This window comes from Anopheles nili, chromosome 2 (genome assembly GCF_943737925.1).
Source record: "Anopheles nili chromosome 2, idAnoNiliSN_F5_01, whole genome shotgun sequence".
Lineage (NCBI taxonomy): Eukaryota > Metazoa > Arthropoda > Insecta > Diptera > Culicidae > Anopheles > Anopheles nili.
Genome location: NC_071291.1, coordinates 45,322,124 through 45,349,558, shown reverse-complemented (window position 1 = coordinate 45,349,558; position 27,435 = coordinate 45,322,124). Strand labels below are relative to the sequence as shown.

At 51.9% G+C, this 27,435-nt stretch overlaps 1 protein-coding gene across 1 annotated transcript; it reads left to right on the top strand.

Annotated features, from left to right (window-relative positions):
• LOC128730502 (uncharacterized) lies at positions 1-27,435 on the top strand. The gene is made up of 5 exons (XM_053823552.1): positions 1-389; positions 479-639; positions 7,966-8,167; positions 25,758-27,145; positions 27,227-27,435. Exons 1-5 carry the CDS (start codon positions 34-36, stop codon positions 27,433-27,435), a joined length of 2,316 nt encoding a protein of 771 aa, XP_053679527.1. The 5' UTR covers positions 1-33.

Genomic DNA, 27,435 nt, shown 5'->3' with positions numbered 1-27,435 from the left:
TCTTTCCAGATCTACAAAATCCCAACCACCAACATGCTGCTCAGATCGTTCCGTTCAGTGCTACTGACGTGCCTGTTGTTGGCGTCCTCTCCAAGCATAGATGGTGCAAAGAGACGATCGCGACTCGATCTGCCGATATCCAAACCGGCTGATGCACCACTGGAGGACAATCTGGCCACTGCATCCGGTTCCGAGCCGGCATACGAACGCGTTGAAGCCCCGGCAGCCATTACACCGGCAGCAGCCAGCAGTGCGGCCACATCCGCTGAAACGGAATCATCCGCCAATGCCAGCGGAAGCGGAAGCTCCGAAAACAGCAGCCAAATGATGGACGAGTACTCGGACGAAGAGTGCGATCCGGACTTCATCGCGTTTGAGCTGGTCACTGGGTGAGTTGAGCCATCGAGTAGATGGAGCTGCTTGTTGCAGTCTCACAAAGCTTCTGACTTCTGAAACGGTTGCATTCCTGTTCCCATAGGTACGTGTTCTCGGCCCCGAACAAGCTGCTCGATTCGATGCCAGGAACGCTGATGCTGACCGACTGCCTGGAAGCTTGTCAGAACAATGATTCATGCGCATCCGTCAACTACGAAACCGGCCTGTGTGTGCTGTTCTCGTCAAACTCTGACAAATTACCGGGTAAGTTGTCGCTGCCGCCGTCACAAGCCGTCGAGAAAAACACACAATGCCTTCCTACGCGGCGTTGCAAGCTCTTCTACCCGGTCGGGTGCATTTCCCGGGTGCTCCGGTGACTAATGAAGCTCAGAACCTTGAGCTTTGAGCCTTGAAGGGTCTGAACCCTACGGGATCGACTAACGGCGCCCACCGGAGCACCGGTGGGGAATCTTTGGCCTCACCGTATGATCGATTGATTGATTTCAAAAGGAAAGAAATTTTATGAGATAGATCACTTTCTTCCCGCGCCCGTTTCGAAACATTGTCTGCTGCAGTTAAGCGATGACGGTCCTGTCCCGTTAGAGTGTCGCGTTCGTTGCACTGGGAGGTCTCTATCGATCACGTTTTGTTAATCTCGAGCTCGGTTCGATCGACCGTTTAAAGAATTGGGCCCGTGCTCGAGAACGGCGCCCGAGATCTCGATTGCGCGATTGATCCACCAAACACGGCCCGTAATGTGGATAAATGATGTCAGGAAAGGTTAAAGATATGGCCGGCTCGCCGTTGGGGTTGCTCGTAAAAATGTGGCCACTCGTCAAAGCGGGCACTGCACGCGGGCTGCACCAACTGACGGTAATAAAACTCTACGGCTTCCTCTCCTTCCGACGGAGGAAAATGGCTAATCGAAAAGCAATTAACTTGATCAAATTAACAATGATGGACCTGGGCTGCGATGGCGTCGACCACCCATTTCAGGCCATTCCCACCAGACCTGTGGGCGAGAGACTCGCAGAGGCCGGTTAACCCTTAGACCTCAGCGCGAGCCGGCGAGATTTTCGTGCCAGTAGTTTTACACAACCGAACACGAATGTTTTTACACCACGCGCGCGGCGTGGTAAGAGATAATTTTACTTCCCAACCGATCACAGATGGAGCGCCGGATCCGGTCGCCACAATTAAGTTGCCACTATTTTTCCTCCCCAACGGACGGCCACCAGCCAACGAGAACCGCCACGGGCACGAGAAGAAAGCAAATTAAAATTTATTGCCATTAGCTGTGAGAATGTATACTTATATTCGTCGATCGAGCCGACCGTATGGTCGGGAAAAGGGAAAATCTAGCCCACACGGGAGAAAGCAACCTTGGCGTGCTCAATAATGGGCGCGCTTCCATTGGCTTGGAGTCGTCGATCGCGATCGCGATCGCTTAGCTGCTGACCAAACCGTTTGTGTGTGTGTGTGTGTGTGGTCATTAGCCGATGGTTCCACACTTGGACGTGGATCATTCTCCCGTCGATCGGTGATTCCCAGGAAACATCTTCAGCCGGGATGAAAGCAGAGATGCCAGATTCTCTCGCCAGATTCGTACAGAAAAGTCGTGATGATTTCCACGTGACACAGTTTCGACATTAGCTTGGGGTTGCGTCTTCCTTTCCATCTTGCTTTTTTTTTGTTTCATTTCGCCTCGAGCCATAACGGGCTTGTGGCTGGGTTCGCTTTCGCTTGGCCGTGATTTCATCCACAGAGCCACAACCGCGTACGTCATGTGCCCAACGCTAACACTCAACCACGTGGCGAGTGGCGTTTAAATTCTCGCGCCAACCAACCCTCGTAATTTATCCCTCGTAGCGCACAATGGCGCGTTTCGTGGCGCAAACGTTTATTCTGCGCTTGCAGAACCTAACGCGCGCCCAGGGGAAAGTTGTTTCATTCAGTTTGCGATTCCACCTTCGATACCGGTTCCGGCTACGCTATCGAGAGGGAACTTTATCGACATGCAAAAACCCCAACACGCGGCGCGCGGTCAATGTGCGATCAACCGAAAGTTATTCGATCCTCTTCTCTTTAACCCATTTGACCACGCGCGCACGCGAAGCTTTTCGTTTATCCAAACTCATAAATTAGCCATTGTGTCCACCGACCCAGGTAGCCCCCGGGGTGAAGCTTTCACGACGCCCGTTCTTTTCGTCCTGCTGGCGTTCTTCATCCACGGCAGCACCAGCAGCCAACGATGAAGATCGTCCCGATCGGTGTGTCGTTTCGTTAGCGTGGTGCGATTTGGCCGCGTGTGAACAACCGTTTACGGCCGGTGAACATCGACCTCCGAGGCGGAAGCCTTGTCGCCACACGACTCTCATAACAGGGAGCCGAGCATTCCTTCTGCCTTTCGGTGCTGCCGATTTCGGTGACCTTTCGCGGTGTGACCCCACGATAGGAAAAGAAAAGAAGCCTCCCCTGGGAAGATCGTGGCGGTTTCCGCGTGCTACAGGCCGCATAAGGGCAACGATCTCACACAAAACAAACAACCATAATAAAATTGTATCCTTTCGATGATATCTCGGCGGGGTTTCGCCATCGTCGGTCGATTTGGCCACGAGCAACCGTTTGACAACTGGAAGCTAAGCTCTTGCGAAGGCAAACCATCCCGTGGGCTCATCCGTACTCTGTAAACGATCTGGTAATAAGAGGGAGAAGGACAGCAAAACAGAGCCCACGGTTTGAAATGGCGTCTCGCTTGCGTGCACCATAAATTATGAAGCAAAAGCCGATGAATCCACGACCGCGGAAACCTGCGCTACAAACCCCTATTGGTGGATGATTTGAAGGTGTTCTCGATGGCAAGATCGAGCCCTTTGGTGGTGGTTTATGCGGTGATATCCTCGAGCACGCTGCATATGATGTTGCGCATAGTTTTTTTTCTTTTAAGCCCTCAAGATCACCAAGATCTCATGTATCTCACAGGCAATCGATTGCATTGTCACGCTACTGCGAAAATGGCCATCTCACACCATAAACAGCCAGCCAGCCTCGGGCTTTACGATGCTAATTAAGAGATATCGCATAAATCAGTACATTACATCTTTCACCGCGAGTCCCTGTGGGGCATCTGGGGCCAAAGCTTTCGTGCCTTCGTCGAACAGAAACATTGTCCGCGTTCAATCAGAAGCGTCAAGCCGAGCGTGCCTTGCGGGAAGTCTCATTTAGCGCTGTCGTTAAAATGCTCCTGCAACATGCAATTGCATTGATCGATCGCTGCGCTGAGAAAAACAAGGTTGCGGGATTGTATCAAGCGCTTTTTTTTTCGAAGGTTAAGCGCAACACAAAAACCACCCTTCCAAGAAGTCGTAACAAGAACGAGCAAAGTCCGTTTGTTTCTGGACGTTCTGGATCGAAAAATACGCATTACATCGGCATAACTTTCCACATAACTTTCTCACGTGTGCGCTTGGAAAACCGAACAGCTACGGCTAACTGTACCACAAACCGGGTTCGCCCAGCGAAATCCCAACCGTAGCAGCATTCCAGGTTTCCCTCGGTTCGAATGGAAAACCCAAATTCCGATTCCATGCGCTCGCAAGTGGCGTTAGATTGATTCGCCACCGAAACCAAGACGGCTATCATTTCCTGCGCATCATGTGGGATGCCGCCGCCACTAGCAGGTGACCGCGGTGGAAAAGAAAAACCCTCGCACGTAAGCAGACCGATTTAAATAAAAGCCCACCCGCCGACCGGCACAGCTCACCGTAGGGGCGCTGACGCGTTCTCGACCGCGCAATCGAACCGCAGCAGGAAGCGTAGCTTCCTTTTTCGATCGTAATTTGCTAGCGGCACGCAGACCTCGGCGTAGGCCCTACAGCAGCGTCAACGGTGTGCCCGCCGACGATAATTAATAATTTGTAATTTATCTTTCCCACCGGCGGCATCGGACGTGCACGTCGTTAGCGGCTACGGGGGATTCTTCGATTCCGGTTCCCGGTTCGAATCACGGTGCAGGCAGATCGCGATGGCCACTCGTGAAGCTGTCAAAACTCTCCCATTACTCGTCCGTTTCGAAATGGAACACGATTTCTCTATTATGTGCGCCGGCTGCAGCTTCTGGACCTTCGACCGGTCGGGTTGGATGGGAATGCCGAAAAAAAGAAAAACATCACACACCAATCGCGGATTCGCGGCCTAGAGCAAAAATTGAAATGTTATCTCCATTTTACTGTCACACTCGACCGCCAAAGCCAAAACGTCGTCTTGCTTTACTTCTTTATCCTTCTCTCGCTCGCTCGCTCGCTCTCTCTCTCGTTGATGGCAAACCGAACCGCGACTTTGCGAAAAACAAAGCTTGCGCAATTCGTGATCGGGACGGACGAGTACATAAATAAAAATTGGACCGCTTTGCTGCAGCAGCAGCAAACCTTTGCCAGTTGGTAGCGCCCTTTGTGAGACCGACTCATCCGTGGAGAAGAATTTCGAATCGTTCGTGATTGTGCATATATAGTGCATTCCCATGCCGCCTTTGCTGGAAAGTTCTGATCGCACCATGGCCAGCCAGCCAACCCGCCGGTGAATGATGGGAAACGCGGCAAATTAAGAAAACCAACAACATTCAAAACCCACCAATGGCCGGTTCGTTCACACAGCGCGAGTGCGCGCGTCCGTTCTCGGCCATTGCGGTCGTGATTTTGCGCCGGAATTCACCAACTAGTTATTGGCCGCCCAGTGCAGGCGGCCATATTTCCACGCCATTTAGAGAAAAGTTGTAAAATCACAACGTAAACGACGCACCAGCCCACGCCACCACGAAGGATGCTCTATTTCTCGGATGCTCGGATGCCTGCGGATGCCGCTGGATGCTTATTATAAGTTCCAGCGACTCTTCCGTCCCGGATGCACACCCGATCGGGCCCGTCGCCGTTCTTTGCCACCCCGTGGAAGTGAAAGGAAAAACCGCAAACTTATGGGAAAATGGGTTCCCCAACACCGATGTCTCATCTGCACCGTAAATTCAGCCAATAGTCGGCGTTTGGTCTGCGATTTTTTTTTTGGTCTGCTACCTTCTACCCATTGCCTTCTCGTCTTGTTTTTTTGTTTGTGTTTGCTTGCCTGCTTGCGCATGATCTGATTTTCCCAAGGCGCTGGGCATTTTGCACTAGCAAAAGCGATTCCGCGGCCTGTCTTCTGAGAGCGGAAGATCGCAGCCAGAGCAGGGAGGACACAACCGACCGCCCGTCGACCGCGGTGCAAAAACGGAAGAACATGAATTCATAATTTATTTGCAAAACGGGAGAAATCGTGGACACCTTGGGGGCCCCTACGACCGTGCTCGTCCATTTGATGGGTTCGAAACGCGAAACGATCGGCGTCACGACGAGCCCAAAAGCCGCAGGGTACGGTACTGATGGGCGCACTAAATCAAGCAGCAGCAGCAGCAGCAGTAGTAGAAAAAGGGCCCTCTAACGACGATGTGCTATCGTTTGCTCATCGTTTCCGGTGCACGATCCGTGGCTTTCGCGACGCATGCCCTACGGGAGCACGGGGCAAAACCAGCTGGCCGCGGACATCATGTGCACTCTCACTTGCCGCTCGGAACGCGCAATTCGCTAAATCGATTTGGGATTACTAAAATATAGCTTTCGGCAAATGGGCTGGGCCCGTGCTGGGGGAAGGCTTGAGTTAAAAACGCACTTCAACCGGAGCCGCTTTTTTCGGGTGCTGCTGGGGAATATCTCAATCACTTCAACAATGTACATCCCATTTCCCGTACGGATCGTGCTATCATCCGGGTGGGAATGATTTGAAAAATGCCTAAACTAGATAAATGGCACCCTCGAAGCGGCTTATGCTTCGAAACGGATGAATCTAATCTAGTTAAATCGGGCAAAGGATGTTACGATCCCTGATCTTCAAGCACAAGCACCTTCACTCAAATGGTTCGGCAGCCTAGTTTTGCTCATTCATAAAATCGAAATTTCACTCACTGTGGGCACGTCCGTGGGCACTAATTTACACGCGAGTCCGGTGCACAAATGCAGCACAAGCAAGTGAAGGAAGAAGCCAAGACACTCGAAGCTCTCGAGCCGTAGACAACTAGAACCACCTAACAACTATCAAATTACCGCTAATAATACCGCGCTTTTTTCACGCTCCGATCGCGGCACTCTTCTCCTCCGGGATTGCGGGCGAATCCTTTCCGACGGTACGCTATTTCCATGCATAAAAGATCGATCGAACGATCGATCGATGTTGTAGTTGAGCCCTTATTGCCTGCTGCCGATAGACAAGCGGCCATGGCCATCACTGCATGCCAGCGTTGGCTCGTTGGGGCAGCAAAAAAGGAACCCCCTAAGATATTGTTTCATAAACGCGAAGGAGAACGATAATGAAAAGACTGATTAAAGGCTGCTTTTCGAGCGGGCTTTCGAAGCGAACGCCGCACCGCAAAGAACGCCGCTTCCCGAGGTTGAAAGAATATCAAATTGCATACATGAAGTATCGGTAATAATGGTTGGGCCATTATTAAATACAATATCCAGTGCATGCGGCTATACTTACGCCGCCCCGATGGCAATTGATTCGTTCGCGGCAATCCACGCGATCGTCGGCGCAATTGACGCCGCGTGCTAAGAAGCTTCTCCTGAGGCGCGCCCTCGATCGAACCGCGTTCGTGTTATCATTTCACCTGGCGGCTGGAGTTTGCGGATCTATACGGTGGGTTGCACACTTTGAAATGTGGCACACTCCGGCTTCGGTGGTTGCCACCGGTTTTCGGTGGCTGCGCTTCCGTCATACTGACTCCGGCACTGTGACGAATGAATGGTTTCAAACAGCAAAAACCGGGCAAAATATCGACCGCCCCAGAACTCGAGGGGCGTCACGACCCTGCACGGCGGCGCCTGCAGCCTAGAATGGCACCCTACGCGAACACGGACACGCCATTCGCTTGGGGGGCTTTTAACGCACGCTAAAAGCTTTCAACGCGAACACCAGCACACAATAAAAGGTCATCCCGCTCGATGCTGTCCCTTAAGCCCGGCGGCTGTCGCTTGAGGAATCCCGAAGCTTTTCAATCATTTTGCTTTCGTTCCATCACAAACTCCCCAGCCGACCGATACGCCGCGGCACGTTTCAGTTCCTAGACGGGTCCGCATTAGAAAGTGGACGGACCGTCACGGACAGTATTCCCTTCTGGATTTAATAACTACCCTTTTCCCGTTTGCGCGGCGAGCGTAACTAATCGTCTTTAAAAGCGCTCGATTAAAAGCGGATGAAAGAAAGTAAAATTGAGCTTCATGCCGCCCAAACCATGGCATGATGCACCATCGAAGGGTTCAGGATAAAATCCCGTACCCCAGCGCCAGCGTATGAAAGCGTGTAATGCGAACAAAAGTGAAACCCCCTTTTTTTGCCTTTGCCACTCTGAATGATATTTTCCTCTGAAGAGCCAGGACAACCAACAAAACATAAATATTAACCATAGATTTACACGCCCACTGCTACCGCCTCGCCAACGCCAACCAGTAATCATTTGTTGCTCTTTTTTTTTGCTTCCTTCTTTATTTTCCTCCCGCCCATGATCAGGTGCCCTTACAAAGTCGCAGTTCCCGGTGTTCACGATCTACGCACAGAAGTCCTGCCTGAAGCTGCGCCCATGCGAACGTGCCTGGTGCATCGACAGAGTGCAAGGTTACAAGCTGAACGGACACGTCAAGCGCACCGCCCAGGTCGTATCGCGCCGTGACTGCATCGAGATGTGCCTCGGCGAGAACGAATTCACCTGCAGGTAAGTTGGATCCTTGGCCAGCAATGGTCTTACGTACATGCGAGTCGTTGCAGCATTAAAATCAATGACAGCAAACTATTGGCGGCAAAAGGCCCTTTTGGCTCGATTAGCTTGGGCCTCGTGCGAGGGTCAACGCAAAAAGACGTCCGCCGGTGGGTCCCTTGGGGTTGAGAACGCAATGCGCGCTCCATTACTCAGGAGATTAATAAGCTCGGCATTTTAATGATGAATGATAATCGTAACGGGCTCGAACTTTGAAACATTATTCCCTTTTCCCTTGGCGAGAGTTGCTCGTCGCGGTGTGGCATTGAGCGTTAAAGTGGAACCTCCCGACGGTGGTTGTTCACGCCACAACACTGGGTGCTTGCTGATAGAATGACAAAGAAATCAATTTTAGCGATTTATTCAGCACTCGGAACGAATTGTCTCCATCGTAGGCTTGCTTAAGCCATCTAAAGCACAGAGATTCCAGGACCTGGGCGAGATGCACCAATTTATCAACCGGAAGGACATATTGTTCGCTTCGTTCAAAGCCCCATAAAGAGCTCGAAGCTCGCACAATTCCCAGTCCGAACAATTACGTATTTCCTGTCGTACGTGCGAGATGAGAAAAGCCGATGCTTACGAAGCTTACGAGTCACGAATTTGATTAAAACTCGGTAGCTCGAACAATTGTCTTTCAAGGCCGAGCGCGGTTGTTGATTTTGTACGATTTTCCACCCGAACCACAATTTCTAGCCGCCCTTTTCCGCGGCACTGTGTCTAAACATTCCATTTACGGTGGGTGAACGATCACCGCGATCACGATTAGCGTTGAGTCATCTTGTTAGGATGTTTAAATGCCCCGTGTGTGGACGCCCAAGATTGCCTAGCGATTAGAACCTTTCGGGTGAGGATTTCCGACCGTTTGTTTCTCGGATGAATAGGAAAAGCCAATTTTTCGATCAACCCCACGGTGTTTGGTGGCTGTCGATACCTTCCCTCGAGGCCGCGGTTAGAACCCAACTGACTGACCATTCACCCTACCATCGCAGCAGCTTAATTTGTGAAACCGGTCCAACCAGAGCCGACCGAGCGTGTCAGATCTCGAACGGACGGATCATATTCGGTTGTGCATTTGTGTACAGCGTCTCACAAAGCGATTGGGAAGCCTGGAAAATGGCGGCGAAAGATGAGCCCGGAACGAACGAAGGCCAAACACGCTCAATGACTTTCAATATTGTCAGCCGCTCGAAGCGCATGGGCAGAGAAATTTCCCCGGCACATTACATTGTAGCGTACATTATTTTAACAAACGCTTGTGAATACGCTCGAGAGCCCTGTCAAAGCCATCTTTGCGCGTGTGTTGTATATTGCAGCCGTTGAAAGCTAAGATCATGAGATGGAATGAACGAGGATCTATCTGAAATTTGACATTCGACCATCGAGAGTCGCCTTGCAGCGGGTAATTTCGCACTAGATCATCTTTGTCAGGTTTATTGCCGAGAACCGTTCCGAAGTGATCATCGTCTTAATCCACCCTTGTGCCCGGCAGCACTCAACACTCAACGCAACAACGTGCTAACGCGTGGAGATGGGCACCGATGGCAGCCCGATGCTGGGATTAGCAAATCGCGACGCAAAAGGCTCATTAAAAACCCATACTTCAGCAGAAAATGGCATAATGGTGCGGGCAAAATTATTGGTTCTATAATTATTAGAATATGCTACGGTGCGGGGTTTCGCCGTTCGCTTGGTTTTTGCTTTTCCAACCGCACTTTCTTCACTCGGCGTCGATTATTACCACATTTTGCGATCGCACCCAGGCGGCCGGTCGATGAAAGCCCACACCCTGGCTGGCTTAATAGCTCATCTTCGAGGCAGCTTAAATGCGCCCGTCAACTGAGATGCATTCAGCTTCCCTGTGTGTGTGTGTGTCTGTGTTTGCATTGTGCATTGTGAGCGAGAACAAACAGCTGAAAAAAAGACAACGATCCGTAGACAAAGTAACAAGTGTCGACATCGTCGTCGCCGGGATGGCATAAGCTGAGCGGATAATTTTGTCCGGATATAATTTAGCTCCTTCAAGCCGTCCGAAACAAGGCGTCGCGCGCTTTTCCAACGGGTAGTCAATAATAAACCAATCGATTGGGCTTCATGCTCGCAACCGACAGCTAGAACGAGAGTTGGTTAAGGGTGAAAAAGAAAAGCAGTCAGTGAATTTCTTGCTACTTACGCCCGGCAATCGCCCGGCAATTCTCATCAAATGGCACTGGAGCTTGCGAGTGGATGCGCTTGCAACAGGGATGGATGCCGGGAAAATTACCTTTCCCTCGACGAGCAGCAATCAACACCGTCGCTTGTCCGTCGGATTTCTCAGCCACCCGCGCGCTGGTATTCACGTGGCATTCAGCCGCCCAAGGACTGGACTCCCTGGCGGCTAAAGTCCCGTTCACGGCGAGTGATTATCCTCCTGCAAAAGGGGCTTCTTCCCGGTAACGAGGGTCGAGCCAGGAGTCAAGCCGAAGCCTTTGTGTGTGTGTTTGGAGCATCACCGCATCGATCGCGCGGGACGCTTTCATGCCAGACGCAATCACGCCGGTTGTGCGCGATTTATGCATTATTCATAGTCCTTTCGGGTGCGCGATCGTGCCGCGTTTATGCTGATGAGTTTAAAGCGGAAGCGAACCCCGAATCCGATAAGCGTTCGATGCGGTGGCCTGCACGAAATCAACGGCCCTTTTCGTGATCCTTCCAACACCAAAACTGGATCGTGTGATTCTAGTGACACACTTCATGCGCCCAACCGACACACGGCTCTAGAATAGCCACCGACGGGAGCGTTCTTAATGACTCCCATTAACAAGGGTGCTTATGTCCGGGTGGGCATACCACCGTTGGCGTGCTCGACTGGCCGTTCGCGTCCAAACCGATCTCTTTTGATGAGATCCGACAGCTAAATCATTGTGCCGGCAATTGTCAACGCGGTCGCTACCGATAATTGGGAGTTTGGTGTAACAGAGTGCCCCGTTGCTGCACCTTCCAAGCAAAGTGTGGGAAATGAATAACATGCCATTCACCGTACCACACACACACACACACACACACATACACAGAGGTAAGCACACGCACGAGTTCCACCGCAATGTTACATCGTTCGATCCGTTTCCGTGCTTCAACGTTCAATTAACGCGCACCCTCAGCAGTCCAGCGATCATAAAAGCGCGATCGGTCGAAGATGATCGCGTGTTCTTAGCTGATCACCGTTCTAAGGGCAATGGCCGCGTGCAAGATTTTCAGGACTAGTCAACCGTGAGCGTTTTTTTTTTTTTGCTATCCGTTCCGCATGCCTGCTTGGGATTATTTAACTTTCCCGTTCGTTTATGGGCCCCACTAGATTTAGTGGCGTATTTCCTGCGGCAGTTGCAGCATTTCTGCGGCTACCTGAGCATCTAACCATGCGCTCCGATGCCCGAAACGAGCAGGAAAGTCTTGTCCACCCGTACACGTTCGTTCCTGCGTCCGTTTTTTGCTTGCTTGGTGCAGTTTTTAGCAGGCGCAATCATAAAACTTAAATTTTATCATCATCTTTATAGAGAAATCATGACCATTTGCCGTCGTCCCGTGCTGGCTCACTTTCCTCGCAGAATTTTCCACCGCATTCGGTGCTTATGCCGCCCTCGACGGTTAACACGACGCCGGAGCCGCATCGGCCAACGAGCCGCATCGAAATGGAAAGACAATTGCCAACACGAAAACACGTCCCACCGGAACGCTCTGCATTCGCTTCGGCGTGGCGGAGGTTCGATCGTTTCTCTTTTTTTTTTTTGTTTTCCGCGAGCATGTTACCTCACCGAGGTTGCTTGGTTGGGTATCGGGTGGAAAATAAAAGTAAATCTTTTTTGCCCATTTGTCCGTGGCCGTGGTGTCGTCGGTTGTGGGTCTACTGTGCTGATTTTGTTTTGTTTTGTGTTGTTTTTTTTTTGCGCTTGTGTTTAGTTGCACACCTTCAGCGCCACGAGTGAGCACATCTCGTTGGATAATCCTTTTGTAGTTCATTTTCCTTGACTAGTGCTGCCCATCGCTTCGGCGCGATTCGCCGTTGTCCGTCTCAAGATCATTCGACGGAAGTGAACATGACACGAGCGAGCGAGATTCTTGGAACGATTTTTGCCCCAGCATCCGCTCGGTGGCTATCACGATGGTCAAGGTTCGAAGTTCTGGGTTCTCGGCCTTCTGGGCCTGTCTCGCTCGCTGGTCTGCTCTTCCCGCGAACATGCGGTGAATTTATTGTTATGATTACAACCCAAACAACTCAACCGTTTACACTAACAACATCGGATATTGCTACTATTAAGCAACATTTCTTTCTCGCCCGGTCGCTTCTCCTTCGCGCTTCTTCTTCTGGGTCTTGGGTGTATCTATCGAACGTGCTTCTAGTCTTTCTTCTTTCTTTTTTTTTTGTTTCATGCTGTTTCGTTATCTGCCCCAGCTGCCCCAGCTGCCCTCGCTGCCATGCCCAGCTGCATGTTCTGTTCTATTAACCTTTTCTAAAGCATCATCACACGTTTTCCAGATTGAGCGCGCATGATCGCGATCTTGTTCACAGGATCCCATGCGCTTAGATTACTCCGAACCAATCAACGACCGCAACCGCGCATAGCACACACGTATGCTCGTATTTCCTTCGCCATACAGCTTCGCTTTTTGTTTTTGTTTCTTGCTCACAAAAGAATGCTTTCCTCGCGGAAGAAAAGCCTAGCCCCAGGGCGCGCGCGGAAACTCGAGGAAAGTTAATCTCAGCAGGAGCGCGCAAGATGGAGAATTAACCCGCCGGAACTGCCGCTACCGCTTGGCTACCGTTAGTGTGAGATGTTTTGCGCCTTGCCTTGCGCCTTTACAGTCCATTCGCGGGGCACCATTCGGTATTTTCAACTAACAACATCCCAACACACTACACTTCCCCAGCCATCCAACGGACGGTGGAAAATGTGGTCGACATTGCTTTGGACATGCCATGCTCATGGTGTGTCGGTTTCGGTACCACTTGTGTGTTTTTTTTCTTCCACCGACACCAAAGAACAGGGCAATCCTCGTGCCAAAGAATCTGGCCACTGAAATTCTACCTTCGAATCCGCGCGAAGGAACATTCCACGACCATCGCGAACCGCGAGTGCAGAAGTAATCGAACATGTAGCGAGTGACGTTCGAATGGATATTCGAACGAAACCACGCCACCCTTTGCTTGCTGCAACCCGAATCAGAACATTATTAAGGAAGTGGGATTCGGTCAATCTAACAGCGTGAAGTAGCCAAGTGCCGCGCGCACCAACGGTACGATGCAAAACAATTGCAACAGTTGCCCTTTTATGTAATTTCTGTCAACTTGATCACTTTTTATGCAAATAAACTACACCACCACCGTGTTGGTGTGTGCGCGAGTGCGCGAGTGCAGCAACCAGAACGGTGGAACGTGTACCAGCGGCGAACCAATAAATGGAGAGACCCAAGTACCCGTTGGCAGAAGTTATGAACGAGCATAGGTGAGATTGTCGCATTAAGCGCAGCAGCTCGGCAGAAGCAAAGCTCGGTACGATCGTCTGCATTCTCCGCTCCGCGATCTGTACAATCGGTCTCATTATATTCATTCACCCGCGCGAGTCGGTGTCAAACGCACGGGCGCACAAGCTCCTAACGATCGATCCTTCCGAGCTGCAGCAAATCCAGTGCCCACGCTTTGGTGCCCATAATCGGTGGCGTTTGGTTGCGGGAGCGTTACAAACGGCACTTTGCAAGACGACAGACGGCACCGTGGCAAGTGCAATCGAGCGAAACAATCGTGGTTGCGAGTGCAATTAACGCCACACGCACTAACGCAGCTCGCGAACTACTCGATCTCGCGCAGGGTGGCGAGAATGCAACAACCTGGACGACCTGGAGGAGAACTTAAACGATCGTTAGACCTGACAAAACGTTTCACTTCAATTTGCGTTCCATCCGGCAGCCAGCAGTCCGTCAGTCTGTCGCAGATTATCTACGCGACCGGCAGCGGGGGCTTGGCTTGAGTGAGAGAAACCAACAATGAGCATAAATTTCATAATTTCACTAACTGCCGCCACTTGGTGTTCGAGCTTGGTCGCAGTGAAGGTTGGTTTTTCTTATCCTTGTGGGGGTATATGGAGGCTTTTTTTTTCTTTGCCGCGTGATTACACACACTCAAGCGGGAATGTTTTCAAAGCACTTCAAACAAGTCACCGAGCAGACGCTGCACTTGCAGGCGTTGTAGGAATCGCGAGTTCTCGAGCGATCGTCCGCGAGCGATCGAGAGCGTGCTTTCTGAAGCGCCTAAACCGAGCAGGTGGACGACAAACAGTCCAACGCAATGTTTGATGTAGCTTTACAGCATAAACTGATGGGAGTTTCGTTCGCCCATGTTCTAAACCCAATTGAAGCAGTCGGATCTACGGAAGGAGAAAATATCACAACAATAACATTGTATGCAAATGTAGTCTGATCTTCAGCCATCTGCAAAATTCGCTCAGTGGTGTCGTTATGTCGCTTGCCTAATTTCCAGACCAAGATTTCCAACTTATCGACAGCAAAGTTTGGCACAAGCCTGTTCGATGAGTGCGTCCCGTCCAAATTCAGCCCCCAATGGATAGAAATAAAAATGAATCGCGGCGCTGAAACATAAATTAGATTATCCAGCGCACGTTCGCCGCGCACAAAACGATGTGCCGTGATGAAAGCCGCTGATTTCAGACGTGCGCATGCCGCACTCTCGCAGCTCCAGCCGGGCAAAGAACTTACCCTTAGGGGGTGATAAGCGACGTGGAAAAAGAAGAAGAAAAATAAATAAACCCTCCCCCCAAGCGAAGAGGGATAAGAACACGACCAAAGCCCCACGGGGCCGTTTAAATTGATTGCTTAAATAAATATTAAAACAAGTGTATTGGCACAAGGGTGGTGCCCGGGTCCGAACGTCAATTGGCATCGGTAAATGTGGTACAATCGGAGTACCGAGTGCTTCCCGAGGTCGCGGTTTTCCACGTCTCTGAGCGGAGTCGGAATGCCACAGACCCAAGCGGTTGAAGGTCGGTTTACAGTTAGACCGCGCAGGGACTTCACATTACGAACGGTCCGTTTTGCTATCGGACCACCGATCGGACGACCAACCGGCTCGGGGGCGATATGTGAGGCCGGTTCAAAATTTATGCACGCTACAGTGGCGAACAAAAAAGAGAAGAGGAAAAAAAAACACCCCTCCAGAGAGACCTCCTTCTGGGGCACAAATTCACACCAAAAGCGACGCGCGCCCGACTCGAAGTCAAAACGAGATTAAATAAATGGCGCTACGGGAGTGCTTCTAAGCTGGGTCGGTTTGGCCATTCTGCCGATTGATTCTGGCGAAACGGATGAACGGCGCCTTCGGTCAAAACGAACCAGTGATTCTTTAGGCGCGTGGCTCCGGACAGAACCATGCCACGGACCGAAGCCACAAAGCCACATAAGCCCGGGTTGAGTTTGCGCACCAAAATTAGTTAACCAATTTGGTCGCTCTGTCGATTGGAGCTGGTCGCTGGAGCTCTGGAGTCTGCAGTCCCGCATGTGGGAGGACTGGACGTTATCTTGGACTTCTCTGGCCGGCACCGATTCCCGCCGATAATGCTGCTGGGCAATGGACCCAGGTACGCCCGGTCGGTTGATCTTGGAATGGTGGTTATTTCGCTAGCGGTACTCGCCGAAGCGAACAACAAAAGTCCGGCCAGAACCGGTGCAACCGGCGCCCGGAGTTGAGCTTGATTGCAACTAATCTAGAAAATTAGCCCAATCGAGGAATTGCGGCTCGAAGTGAGGATCGAAGCGAGCGAGCAAGTGATCCGCCTCTGCGCCTCCGCGTCTTTGGCGGTGGAAAAGAAAGCAAAAAACAACCCCCAAGAGCGATCGATCGAAGGAAAACGAGATCGATCATCGATTGTCCAAACACACCCAACCGGAACGCACCTGCCCCGATCGACGTCGGCGGGTTTGATTAACGGTCGAGGCGAGCGAACCCGCCGGAATGCACTGTTAATCGGTATTACATAAATCCGATAAGCATAATTTTCCCTCCGCCAAGACGGCATCGATGCCCTGATTACGCGCGCGCTGCTCCTGGTTAACCCACATCCGGGCTAATTGGGCCGACATGTTTCTTAATGTTGCACAGAATATGGCCCCCCCCCGCTGCAGAAAGCTTCCAGAATGGTGGTTCCCCTTTCCAAGAGCCTGGTTCCATTATTTGTTGGTCGCTTTTTCCGGGCCATTTTGAGGACGCCCGCAAAAGGGCTCGCCGCGACCCATAGAGACTGAAACCGTGGGACCAACCGTGGCCACCGAATACGAGCTTGAGCTTGAGCTTGCGGTTGCGTGAGAGAACACAACCATTGTCCCGTGGCGCACACAATCCGGCGTGTTGTCAGTCGTTACATTAGCTCACCTTTAGGTCGCCGGAATTCAGCCCCAAGTCCGGCGCCATCGTCCGGCGGAATATCGGCGGCCGGTGGAAAAAATTAAAGTTACAGCCCCAATAGTGCACTGGACTGGTACGTGCATTCGTGCCGTTCGCTATCATTATCACCCCTCGAAAGAAAAGCGTGGTCTCGGTGGTTCATCCCCTTACAATGCGCTCCACGCTGCCTGGGAACGAAGCGAGTGTGCCCTCTTTCGATATTGTGTATGTGTGCTAGGGCGCACTTAGGGCGGCTATCGTGTGCCCCTGGGGATGTGGATGCTCCTCTTTGCCGGCGATTTCCGTCGCACAATAGATGTTCCATTCTGTGGCGTTCCGTAATTAATTCTAACGCACACACACGCACACGCTCGCGCACGCTCGCGCTGAGAATCTCGTAGCGACCAAAGACGCGCCCATTCGAGTCCACGACACTCGCGCGCTAAATAATATGGAATTAGTGTGTGTTTATTAATTGGCAGAAAATTAATTATCCTATCTACTTGCGGGCCGCTGCAGGGAAGCGCCCGTGTGTTCCGTAAAATGTACCGTTCGGTTTACAGTCGCGGTGTTGTCTTCTTCGGTTCTAATTGCTATCCGATGGGCAGACACCGCAACAGCCATCAAAATAGCCTTCACATCTAGAACAACAATCACGGTGGTGGCCGTTCTCAGGCCAAGCTCGTCCACCGACCGCCTCCCCCCGGATGCATTTTCCCACCCACCCACCCACCCACCCATCTCCCCGACAGAGGTTTGGTGGTGTGCGAAAAAATTCTAGCGGTTTCTTGGGACACCGCCCTCCATCCGGTCACCATTTTGTGGGTCAGCTCCCGCTACCATCTGGGATAAGGGATTTTTCTATGCTCTCTCTCTCTCTCTCTCTCTCTCTCTCTCTCTCTCTCTCTCTCTCTGTTTGGCATATCGCGTCAATTTTGAGCGGCTCACGCTGGGTTCGGCCCTTCACGCCGATAGATGACGCAGCGATAAGCGGCATCACTCGGCAAGTACGGCACGCGGGATAAGAAGCTGGAGAAAGTCTAATTAATTTACCGTACGGTTGATTTTCTGCGTGCACCACGCGATCTTGTGACGATCTTCACGATCTACGGCGCAGGACGCACCCGCAGGACAGTGGCGATTGGGGACTTTTCCACACCGTCTCGGGGGAGTAGCGTAGAAAGCGTCCAATTAAAAATAATGCCCATCCACCACGGGTGGAATTTATCACACAACATGCCGCCAGCACGACGCCGAGGGGAGAGCATTTTCCTGGGAATTCATCGTCCAGGGACCGGCCAGGAACCGCCCAGATCCCAAGGACCGACGGAGCCAACTTCGCGTGCGCTTAGTGACCACCGCACACAGCGATGGCCAGAAAAGGGGGTTCCCGACTACCATCTCACCTGCACGTCGGCTGTCCGGTCTCTGATCTGCGAAAAACTCTGCGACTGCATCGACGCGAACGCGAGTGTCGAGAGCGTTATCATATCGAAGCTGTCATATTATTTGCCACAATCGCTGTTGCGCTGTGTGCCGAAGCCTTCCGGCGGTTTCACAAAAACTGTCACAGACCCTCTGCCTTCCGACAGGCGGCGGCGGCCCAACACATTGTTCGATCGCGGTGTGGTTCTGTTTTGTCCGTTTTTCAACGCTAGTCAAACGGTTGTCAGCATGCTGCTTTTGCGGTTCGCGATTTCGCGCGGGCGTTCCTTTTTTGTTTTTTTTTTTTTTTTTCGTTGTACCACCAACGGCGATCGCCCCGTGTGGTTGGCGCCAAATTGCGTGACCGGGTAGCGATCGCCTTGGGGGGATCCTATCGAACCCCTAATGATGCCCCGGGAGCTGCCAGGGGTTGGCACGGTGGCACGAAAAGCCCTGCCAGCGGGAATCGAAGGAACCTAACCGATCGAGCGCCAAACATAAATCATGTTCCACTGTCATGCGATATTGCGATTGATCGATCTAACCGCAGCAAACCGATCGGTGTAAAGTGTTTTGCCGCCGAGCCAGCCAGTTTGCTGCCATTCAGAAGTGTCCTCCAGCTACCATCAATCTATTGTTGGCTGCGATCGCGGGAGCTCTCTTCCTTCCAAGGGCCCGATCGTACGAGCCAACGTGTGATGGGAAGGTGTGCGCAAATGCACCATCCTTCGCACACCAACGATCGTTTGGTTGGTTTGAAAATTGAAGGGGATTTATTTCAATGGCTTTTCGCGGCGATCTCATTAGCATAAAGAGGAAATGCGATACTTCTGCATCGCCGGTGCGGCTGATTCGGCTTTTGGACTCGACAGCAGCGACCGATTCACTGGCTGCTGGTTTTTTGTCCCCAAGCCAAAGCTGTTGTCATCCCACCTTGGTTATGCTGTAGATAGACGGTTCAAAATTTACTGCAGTCGTAAGAGCAAAAGCACACACATGCATGACCGTCCGCAATAGCTGGTAGCAAGAAAAAAAAACCAGCTGGTTCTGAAGGAACAACAAAAACCGTCCCTCCGAGCTGCGGAAAAAAAAACGCCCCGATCGGATCATGGAAATATAGCAAAACGTGGAATACATTTGCGTCTCGGCGCATGACGCGCTGAGCCACGCTATAATTTACGAGCGTGTGGGCCAATTTTCGTCAACAAACTCCAGCGAAACAGAGGAGACTGGGGGCGGGTGGGAAAAAAACAAGGAACGCCAGCCCTCCCATTACGACCTTGTAACTGGTTCCTTTTTCATACGAGCTACCCCGTTAACGGTGAACAACGTTGGGAAAGGCATTCTGTGAGGTGTCTGCTTCCTTCGCGAAAACCCCCCGACGACACGATCGCAAGGAGAGCATGGAAAAGAGGGTGTTCCACACACACACACACACACACACACACACATACACAGCGAACACGGAAAGAGAAGGTGTTAATGAAGCAGGCTCCAGCTGTGATCTGTTGCGGTGCAATCGCACGCCGATAGCACGCCGCGACGAAACGATGAAGCGAGCGGGCGAAGAAAAAGAAAATCACTACCACACACACACACACACACACACACACCTGAGTCCGAGATGGGGTGTGTGTAGCGCCCAACCCCCGTTAGCGCATTTATGCTCCGTGGCGTAGAAAACTCGGCATCATTTTCGATTGACCCAATTACGCTTGGCAGCAGAAAGAGCGAGAGAGAGAGAGAGAGAGAGAGAGAGAGAGAGAGAAAGAGTGAGCCCCATTTGCTGGAACGCCAGATCCCTTGACCGAGCGGCACGGAAGGGCTTTTGATTACTCAATTACAATTATTCATTATTTATGCTGTGTTACTGATTTACGTTTTCTTATGCTACCACCCTTCGAGTAGCATATGTCCCGAGGGCCATCCCGAAGGCTCGCCCTCGAGAACAGAAGGCATCCTGAACGTAGACAGCTGGAACGGATGGTACGCGGCCAATCGGTGCCCACACTCATCCACTTGCTTATCTACTAAATATAGGCTGCCATCAGCGGGCGCTAAAAGGGAACAAGCCGCAGTATTTGCGTACCCGTGGAAGCAGCAGGCCTTCGCAAGGGACACCATTAGTGACGATGAAAACGGCCTAATGGGCGGCACCGGGTCCAGTGCGCGTGTTAAGAAATAAAATACTCTATTTGCTAATGGGCCGTGTACGCGAGATAGTTGCAAATTAATTAGCCTACTAAACTGATCGCGCGCCACCACCACCACCACGACGTGTGTTGGATGTGTGTTTGCAATTATTAGCCACAAGAAAAAAGGAAAAAAACAGACGAACGAAGCCACGTCCTAGGAGTGTCTGCGATTAAAGTAGGTGGAAGCGAACCCGACACCGGCTGGCTGGGAAGCAGCGGCTCGTTTTTCTTTTTTTTTTTCGCCGAACAAATAATTAACATCCATCGCGCATGTCCGCTAGGGTGGAATGACGGATACACCTGTGCCTTCGGGGCCGAGAGTTGCCCAGATTGCACCGGTTTCCGTTGAGCGGGTTGAGTGATTTATTTTGTCTCGCAAACGCGCGTCTCCCCACCCCTCGATACGCGTCACAAAAGGGCATTAATTAAATCGCACCAAATGGTTTCAGTTTCCGGAGTGTCGCGAAGAATGCGACAACCAGGACACACAACCGACGGGCGATCGCTGTTTGCAAGCCTTTTTACCCTTGTCAACACGCGTGTGTTGCGCTTGTTGCCTTAAAGGTATGCTGCCTGGGGCTGCTTTACGCTTCAACGCTTAGGGTGATTTTATCTAAATTGTCTGCATTCGATATGGACGCGTCCGAAGCCGAAAAATTCCACGAAAACCACGATAACACAGCAGCATTCTGAGTTATGTGAATGTTGACCTCTTGGCCTGCGCGTCAGGTCGTCCAGGATTGTGACCATTGCGACCGTCTCTACAACTCCATAACTTTCTTTTGACATGTGAATTAATTGCGTCCTCCCCCTCCCGAGAGGGCTGAATGGGCAACATGATGTAAAATCCGTTGCTCCCCTTGTTTTTTGTTTGTTTGTTAAAAGAACAAAAGCATAAAACTCACACATCTTGTGTACCGTTAAACACGCTAGAAATGGCCTCGTGTAGTCACGGCAAATGCAAACACCTAGAGGTCGACTGCACTCACGCTGCTAAACTGCAAGCCAAAAAACAAGCCCTCCTCACGATGTATGCGACATTTTCCATAAATCGCTGCACCGGCACCAAGAACGGCTCGATCTCAATTAACTAAACAGCGGTAAAACCAAGCACACATGGATTAGAACGTACCAGCTACGTACGGTGAGCTGCTGATAATCCTTCTCCATCACCGATCGATGGCCACAGATAAAAGAGCTACCTTCTGGTTGTAGTTCTTCGACAACACCACTTCAACGGCACCAAGCAAACGGCAAAGTGTCGCGGATCCGCTAAGGTCACACCGTAGCATGATGACTTTTCCGCGAGTTTTCCGACGTCATGCGCCATTGTTGGATCGTGGCTCGCGCGCACGGTACGGATATCTGCGACATGATGCTGCGGTGCATGATAACCATCGAGCAGTTAGTCGAGAGATCTTGTCGAAGCCAGCACCCCATGCCTGTCGTGTCGGCATTCCGCGGGTTCCACTGACATTCCAATTACTTCCCAATCATGCGATCGCGAGATCGCAAGAACGAGAAGGACGCCACAGGTCGGTACGCCATTCATCCAAACGGCAACCCCCGGTACGTGCCCTAAAGGAGTCGCGAAATGGGCGAGAAGCAAGCCCGTACAGCAACCTGCACGGATTCAGGCCTCATCCGGTGAGCTTGCTCGTTCTTGTCTTATTAGCACAAAATGGATCACACACAGTCGCGATCGGGACGTTTGGGCTTACGCTCGGGCATAGAGCGCCGCAATCGACCGTAATTGTACGCCCTCAAGACGCGCGTTCCGTGCGTCAATGCTCGACCACAAGAACCCATAACAACCTGTTAATTATATTCTTCCCGTTTCCCGCGAGCTGACCGTTCGGTTCTAGTCCTGTGCGCACACACCTTGCGCGAAATCTCGACTCGTGCTCAACAGCTCGATCGCAACCGCCCTCTGTGCTCTGTGAGCTCTTTTTTGCTACGCCAGATTCACCGTACTCCGCCGGTACTGCTGAAGGGATGCACAGGTCCATCACCTTCCGCTTTTGCAGCTGTAGAAGCACCGTACTATATCATTACTGTTAGACGATAGCAGCGTGGAAACAATTACTATTTGAACCACGACCCCGACGACGACTGGCCGCTCGTAGAACGCGCTCGAGCCGGAAACGGTTCGTCGAACAACGCGCTCAAAAACCCGGCACAAACCCCCACCCACCCGGTTGCCCTTTGGTGAAAAACCGACGCGAACCGGCGGCCAGCCAGCGAGCAAAACAAGCAAGCGGCAACACACACTAAAAAAAACGAGATCCTCCCGATGGGAGGACATCTTTCGCCAATTGTTAGCAAACAGCGGCACAGACCATTAAGGCGAGCCACCCCGTCCTCCTCTTTGCAGCACGCTCGCGCCGTAAAGACGTACATATTTTATATTTTTCCTTCATCCCCCAGCGGTGACCAGCCGGCTCGAAGCCGAGCTTCCTAGACCCCACAGCATCGCCGAGCCTCGCCGAGAGAACTCCTTTCACTGATAAGAATCTCTCCACCCACCAGTGGGGTGGGTTTTCCAATTTGGTGTTCTGGAGGTATCCCGCCATTGTGGGCCAAACCAAGGAGCCCCTTCCGCTTGTCAATTGCGCTTATGAAATGGGCAAAACGCCGTGCTCGATTTGGTACCGCGACTGCAACCCGTGAAGGCAAATAATGGAAGTTGGATAAAAATAATAACAAGTACAAAAAAATGTGTATCTATCCCCGGATGTACCGCGAACCTATTATTATTGCCCTATCGCGAGGGTCCATCGTTTGTTCGCGGTGGTTTTTGGACGAAGCGCACACAAACGATGCACGTGAACGAGCAGCACGGCATCATCATGCCCGGGCACCCCATTGAAAGCCCATTTTGATTTAATAAAGCACCGTGTTGTGCGCTTGTTAAAACGAGCTGCAGAACGAGCATTCCGCGGCGCTGCTTTAGAATGCGCTCCCTCAAGTTTGCTGACCATTTCGCTGCCGAAGGATGGCCGTCTCCATCGCGCGGGGGATGCTCTTTAGGGCTCGTGCATACTCGTGCGCCTAGCGCGGAAAGGGAGTGGCCTTTTTGCGGGTTCACGACAGAAAACGTGCGCGGAAGGGATTAGCTTTGGGCGACAATCCAAGGCGACGACTCGGCGACGACTCTAATGATCGCCAATTATTGCGATCAGCAGCGCCCCGTCGGATGATAATCCCTGTAACATGACAAGGAACAAATCGTTCCAGGAACGGTTGGGCGAATCCTGAGCAGCCTGAATACCACCACGTCGCGATGGTTCTATCGAACAATCCATCTTGTGCCAGCCTCTGTCGCACACCGAGCCTATTTTGGCCTTGTCCTGAACTGTCGATGAACGTCCATCAGTGAAGGGGGTTTTTCCAACGTGCCAATCCGCGAGCGCCACCAGTAATCAATCATCGAACGCAAACCACCGGAACGGTGTGGATTGTGCGGTAGTAGCAAGATGTCATCAGCCGGGTTGTGATGCCGTGTCCGCCTAAAACAGCTCAATTTACACACCCAAGCCAAGTGCCAGCTATTGGTTGGCTTGTGGGCCCTTTTTCCCTCTTCAAGGACGTTCCGGTTCGATGACCTTTCTGCCCCTCGGTTCTCGGATGGTTGATCAAGCACCTAAACCAATCAACGCGCGAAAACCGCGAATTGCGTGCGCGCGAGTTTTTCTCCCTTCGGGTGGGCCCGACCGTGCAGCCAAACGCGAGTTTTATGTGTTTTCCATTTCTTTTCCCACCATCCATCGGCGACATCGTGCCGCGAGGTTGTGCGATTATTTTGGACCGTTCCGTGGTGCCACCATCCGGGCCGGTGACGGACAACATCCAGTGTGCCGTTAAGTCTGGAAAATAGATAAGCGACACGAAGAAACCTTCTAAATAGCACCACCAGCATCGGGCGATCGCACCAGCAGATCTGCGCGTCACACTCCGGCACTCGATTGATCGACGGCCTTTCCGGTGTCTTCTTTACCACACATCTCTCAAGCAAGGATCGAGGGTTTTTTTTTTGTTGCGTGTTTTTTTTTCCTCGATTTGTTTTCGTTCTGTTTTCAATTAAGATTCTGTGGCTTGTTAAGCTTGCCGCGCAACCACAAACGATCGCGGGGCAAAACACACACGAAGAGGGAGGAAAAAACTCGTTTTCCAGACCACTTTTATCACGAAAATTCCCAAAAGCCATTTCGGCAACCGTTTGATTCCTTCTGTAACCGTTCGCTCACTTTCTCGGCTGTTTCGAGCATCGAACCTTATTCTTGGCGCAATTCCACTTTTGAACGAACGAAATGCTGCCAGTTTCGTCACATGGAATAAATTAACAATAATTTTATCGACGAAGAAAAATGGCCATCTTCCATCTTGGCTGAATTCAGCCGCGAGGTTCCTACTTTTTTTTCTCTTCTCTTCTCCAGAGGGGCGAACGACTCCATTATTCGCTCGCGATTGCTGGACGATTCCTTTTCCATACCTTCTCCAGTCCAGTCGCCTTGGTAACGTGCTAACCACAGTAGCCGTGGAGGATCTGAGCGATCCACGGCAGCGTGACGGCGTGCTCCGTGAAATAGAAAGCACCCGAAAAACCGCAGCCAACCTGTGTTGCCGTCGGTTTGGTGTCCACACAATGGCCAAGTGAAGGCGACACACTTGCACGTGGCCGTCAATTTGCTTCGCTCCAGTTTGGTGCCATCGCCTTCAGGCTGTGGGTCGTACTCTTACTCTTAACATCGGTCCATCAGGTCCGTACAGCGTACCCGATATTTATGATTCCATAAGTTCAGCCTGACCGGAATGACGTTGCAAGGTGCCTGAGATGCTACTAATCGCCGACCGTCGACCGATCGTACTCGGAATCTTGTGTGGGATGTGGCTTCAGCGCGTAGGATGACTGAGCCCCGTGTGCTTGGTGAGCAGCCTGCATCCGCTATCGATGGAAATTGATCAATTATTATAATTACTACCGCACATCGAGCACCGCGACACGCGAAGAAGAGACATTGGCCTCTGCACCGTGGCGATGGTTGTTATGCTAACGTGTTGTCCCCAGTTCTTGCGCCATCGCACGTTGTACTAGAATTCGCGCCCCGTTAGGATCGTTAGGGCAATCTGCTGTTGCCTTGTTTGCGCCAAACGCAGCCTGCTCGTGCTACTGCACCGTCCGGCACGATGTGGGACACGTATGCAATCGCGTCCCAGTGCCAGGAGATTATATTTTCCTGATTTGAATATGGCAACCATAGCATAACGGTAGCGTGCGCTTGAGGTGTGCTTGATTTTTCAACCGCTAAGGTGTCGCGTTTTCTGCATTGCAAACTTCTCGATCATTATCACAACCCATACTGCGGCCGTTCGTTCGTTCGAGATCGTTGTGGCAACCAATTTGTTATGCGGAACTCTTTTTGTTACATGACTGCACATAAAATAAGATCTGTTCTAGACACAACAGCTAAATGTTTGGCTTTCCTTCGTGTGATTACAGATCGGCCAACTTCTACCAAACGACAATGACTTGCGAGCTGTCGGATATGGATCGCATCACGCTGGCAGGATCTTCCGCCTTCCAAACGAACGACGGTGCCGACTATCTGGAGAACAACTGCGCCGAAGAACCGACGAAGCTGTGCGAATTCAAGCGCCTCTCGGGACGTATCTTGAAGACGGTCGACTCGGTGTACCAGGACGTCGCCAGTGTGGATGAATGCCGAGAGTTGTGCCTTAGCTCGCCGTACCGTTGCCACTCGTACGACTACGGAGATACCGGTGACATGGTGTGCCGTCTGTCGCATCACAGCCGCGCCACACTGTCCGACATTCAGGATCCCTATCTGGACGTGCCGGAAGCTGCCACCTACGAGCTGTCGTCTTGCTACAACGTTTCGATTGAGTGCCGTGCCGGTGATATGATCGCCAAGATTCGCACCTCCAAGCTGTTCGATGGCAAGGTGTACGCCAAGGGATCGCCGAACTCGTGCTCTGTCGACGTCAAAAATTCGCTGGAGTTCGAGCTGCGCATGGGTTACCAGGACATCGACTGCAACGTGCGACAGAACGGTCTCGGACGCTACCTGAACGATGTGGTCATCCAGCACCACGACACGATCGTGACGTCGTCGGATCTTGGCCTTGCCGTCACCTGCCAGTACGATCTGACCAACAAGACTGTCTCCAACGATGTCGATCTGGATGTCACTGGCGATATTGAACCTGCTCTGTCGGAGGAAGTCGTCGTCGATTCACCGAACGTTGTGATGAAGATCACCACGCGCGATGGCAGCGAGATGATGCGAACGGCCGAAGTTGGCGATCCCCTGGCACTGCGCTTCGAGATCCTGGACCCGCAGTCTCCGTACGAGATCTTTGTGCGCGAACTGGTCGCGATGGATGGCGTGGACAGCAGCGAAATCACGCTCATCGATGCTCGCGGATGTCCTACGGATCACTTCATCATGGGCCCGATCTACAAGAGCGCCTCCTCGGGCAAGATCCTGCTGTCGCACTTCGACGCGTTCAAGTTCCCGTCGTCGGAGATGGTACAGTTCCGTGCACTCGTCACACCGTGCATGCCAACCTGCGAGCCAGTACAGTGCGATCAGGACGATTTCGGTGGTGAACTGCGCTCGATGGTTTCGTACGGACGTAAGCGCCGATCGGTCAACGCTACGGCGAGCGCACTGATGGATGCCGTTGCACGTCATCGTCGCGAAACAACTCGCCAGGCTCCACAGGATGACATGCTGCTGGTACAGTCGATCCAAATCACGGACAAGTTCGGCTTCGAGAAGCAGCAGGGTGCCAAACCGAAGCTCAGCAGCAGTGAAACCGTGTTCGTGGCCAACGATGGACAAGGAATCTGCGTGAATGGTTTAGGTAAGCGAACGCGAAAAAAAAAGCCACTCAGTGTGACTAACGGCTAATGACTAATTTCCACCATACGCCATCTTCCGACAGGACTCATCGTGGCCGGTGCCGTGTTCTTGCTCGGCCAGCTGGCCGTTATTGCCATCTGGACCTACCTTTGGCAACGTCGCCGAAAGCAGCGTCAGTTTGAGAACGCCTCGATGGGCTCGTCGGTTGTGCCGACCCCAACACTGACCGGAAGCCGGGCGGATTCGATGTGCAAGCTGTACGACAGTGGTTACGCAGGCAGGCACTTTTAA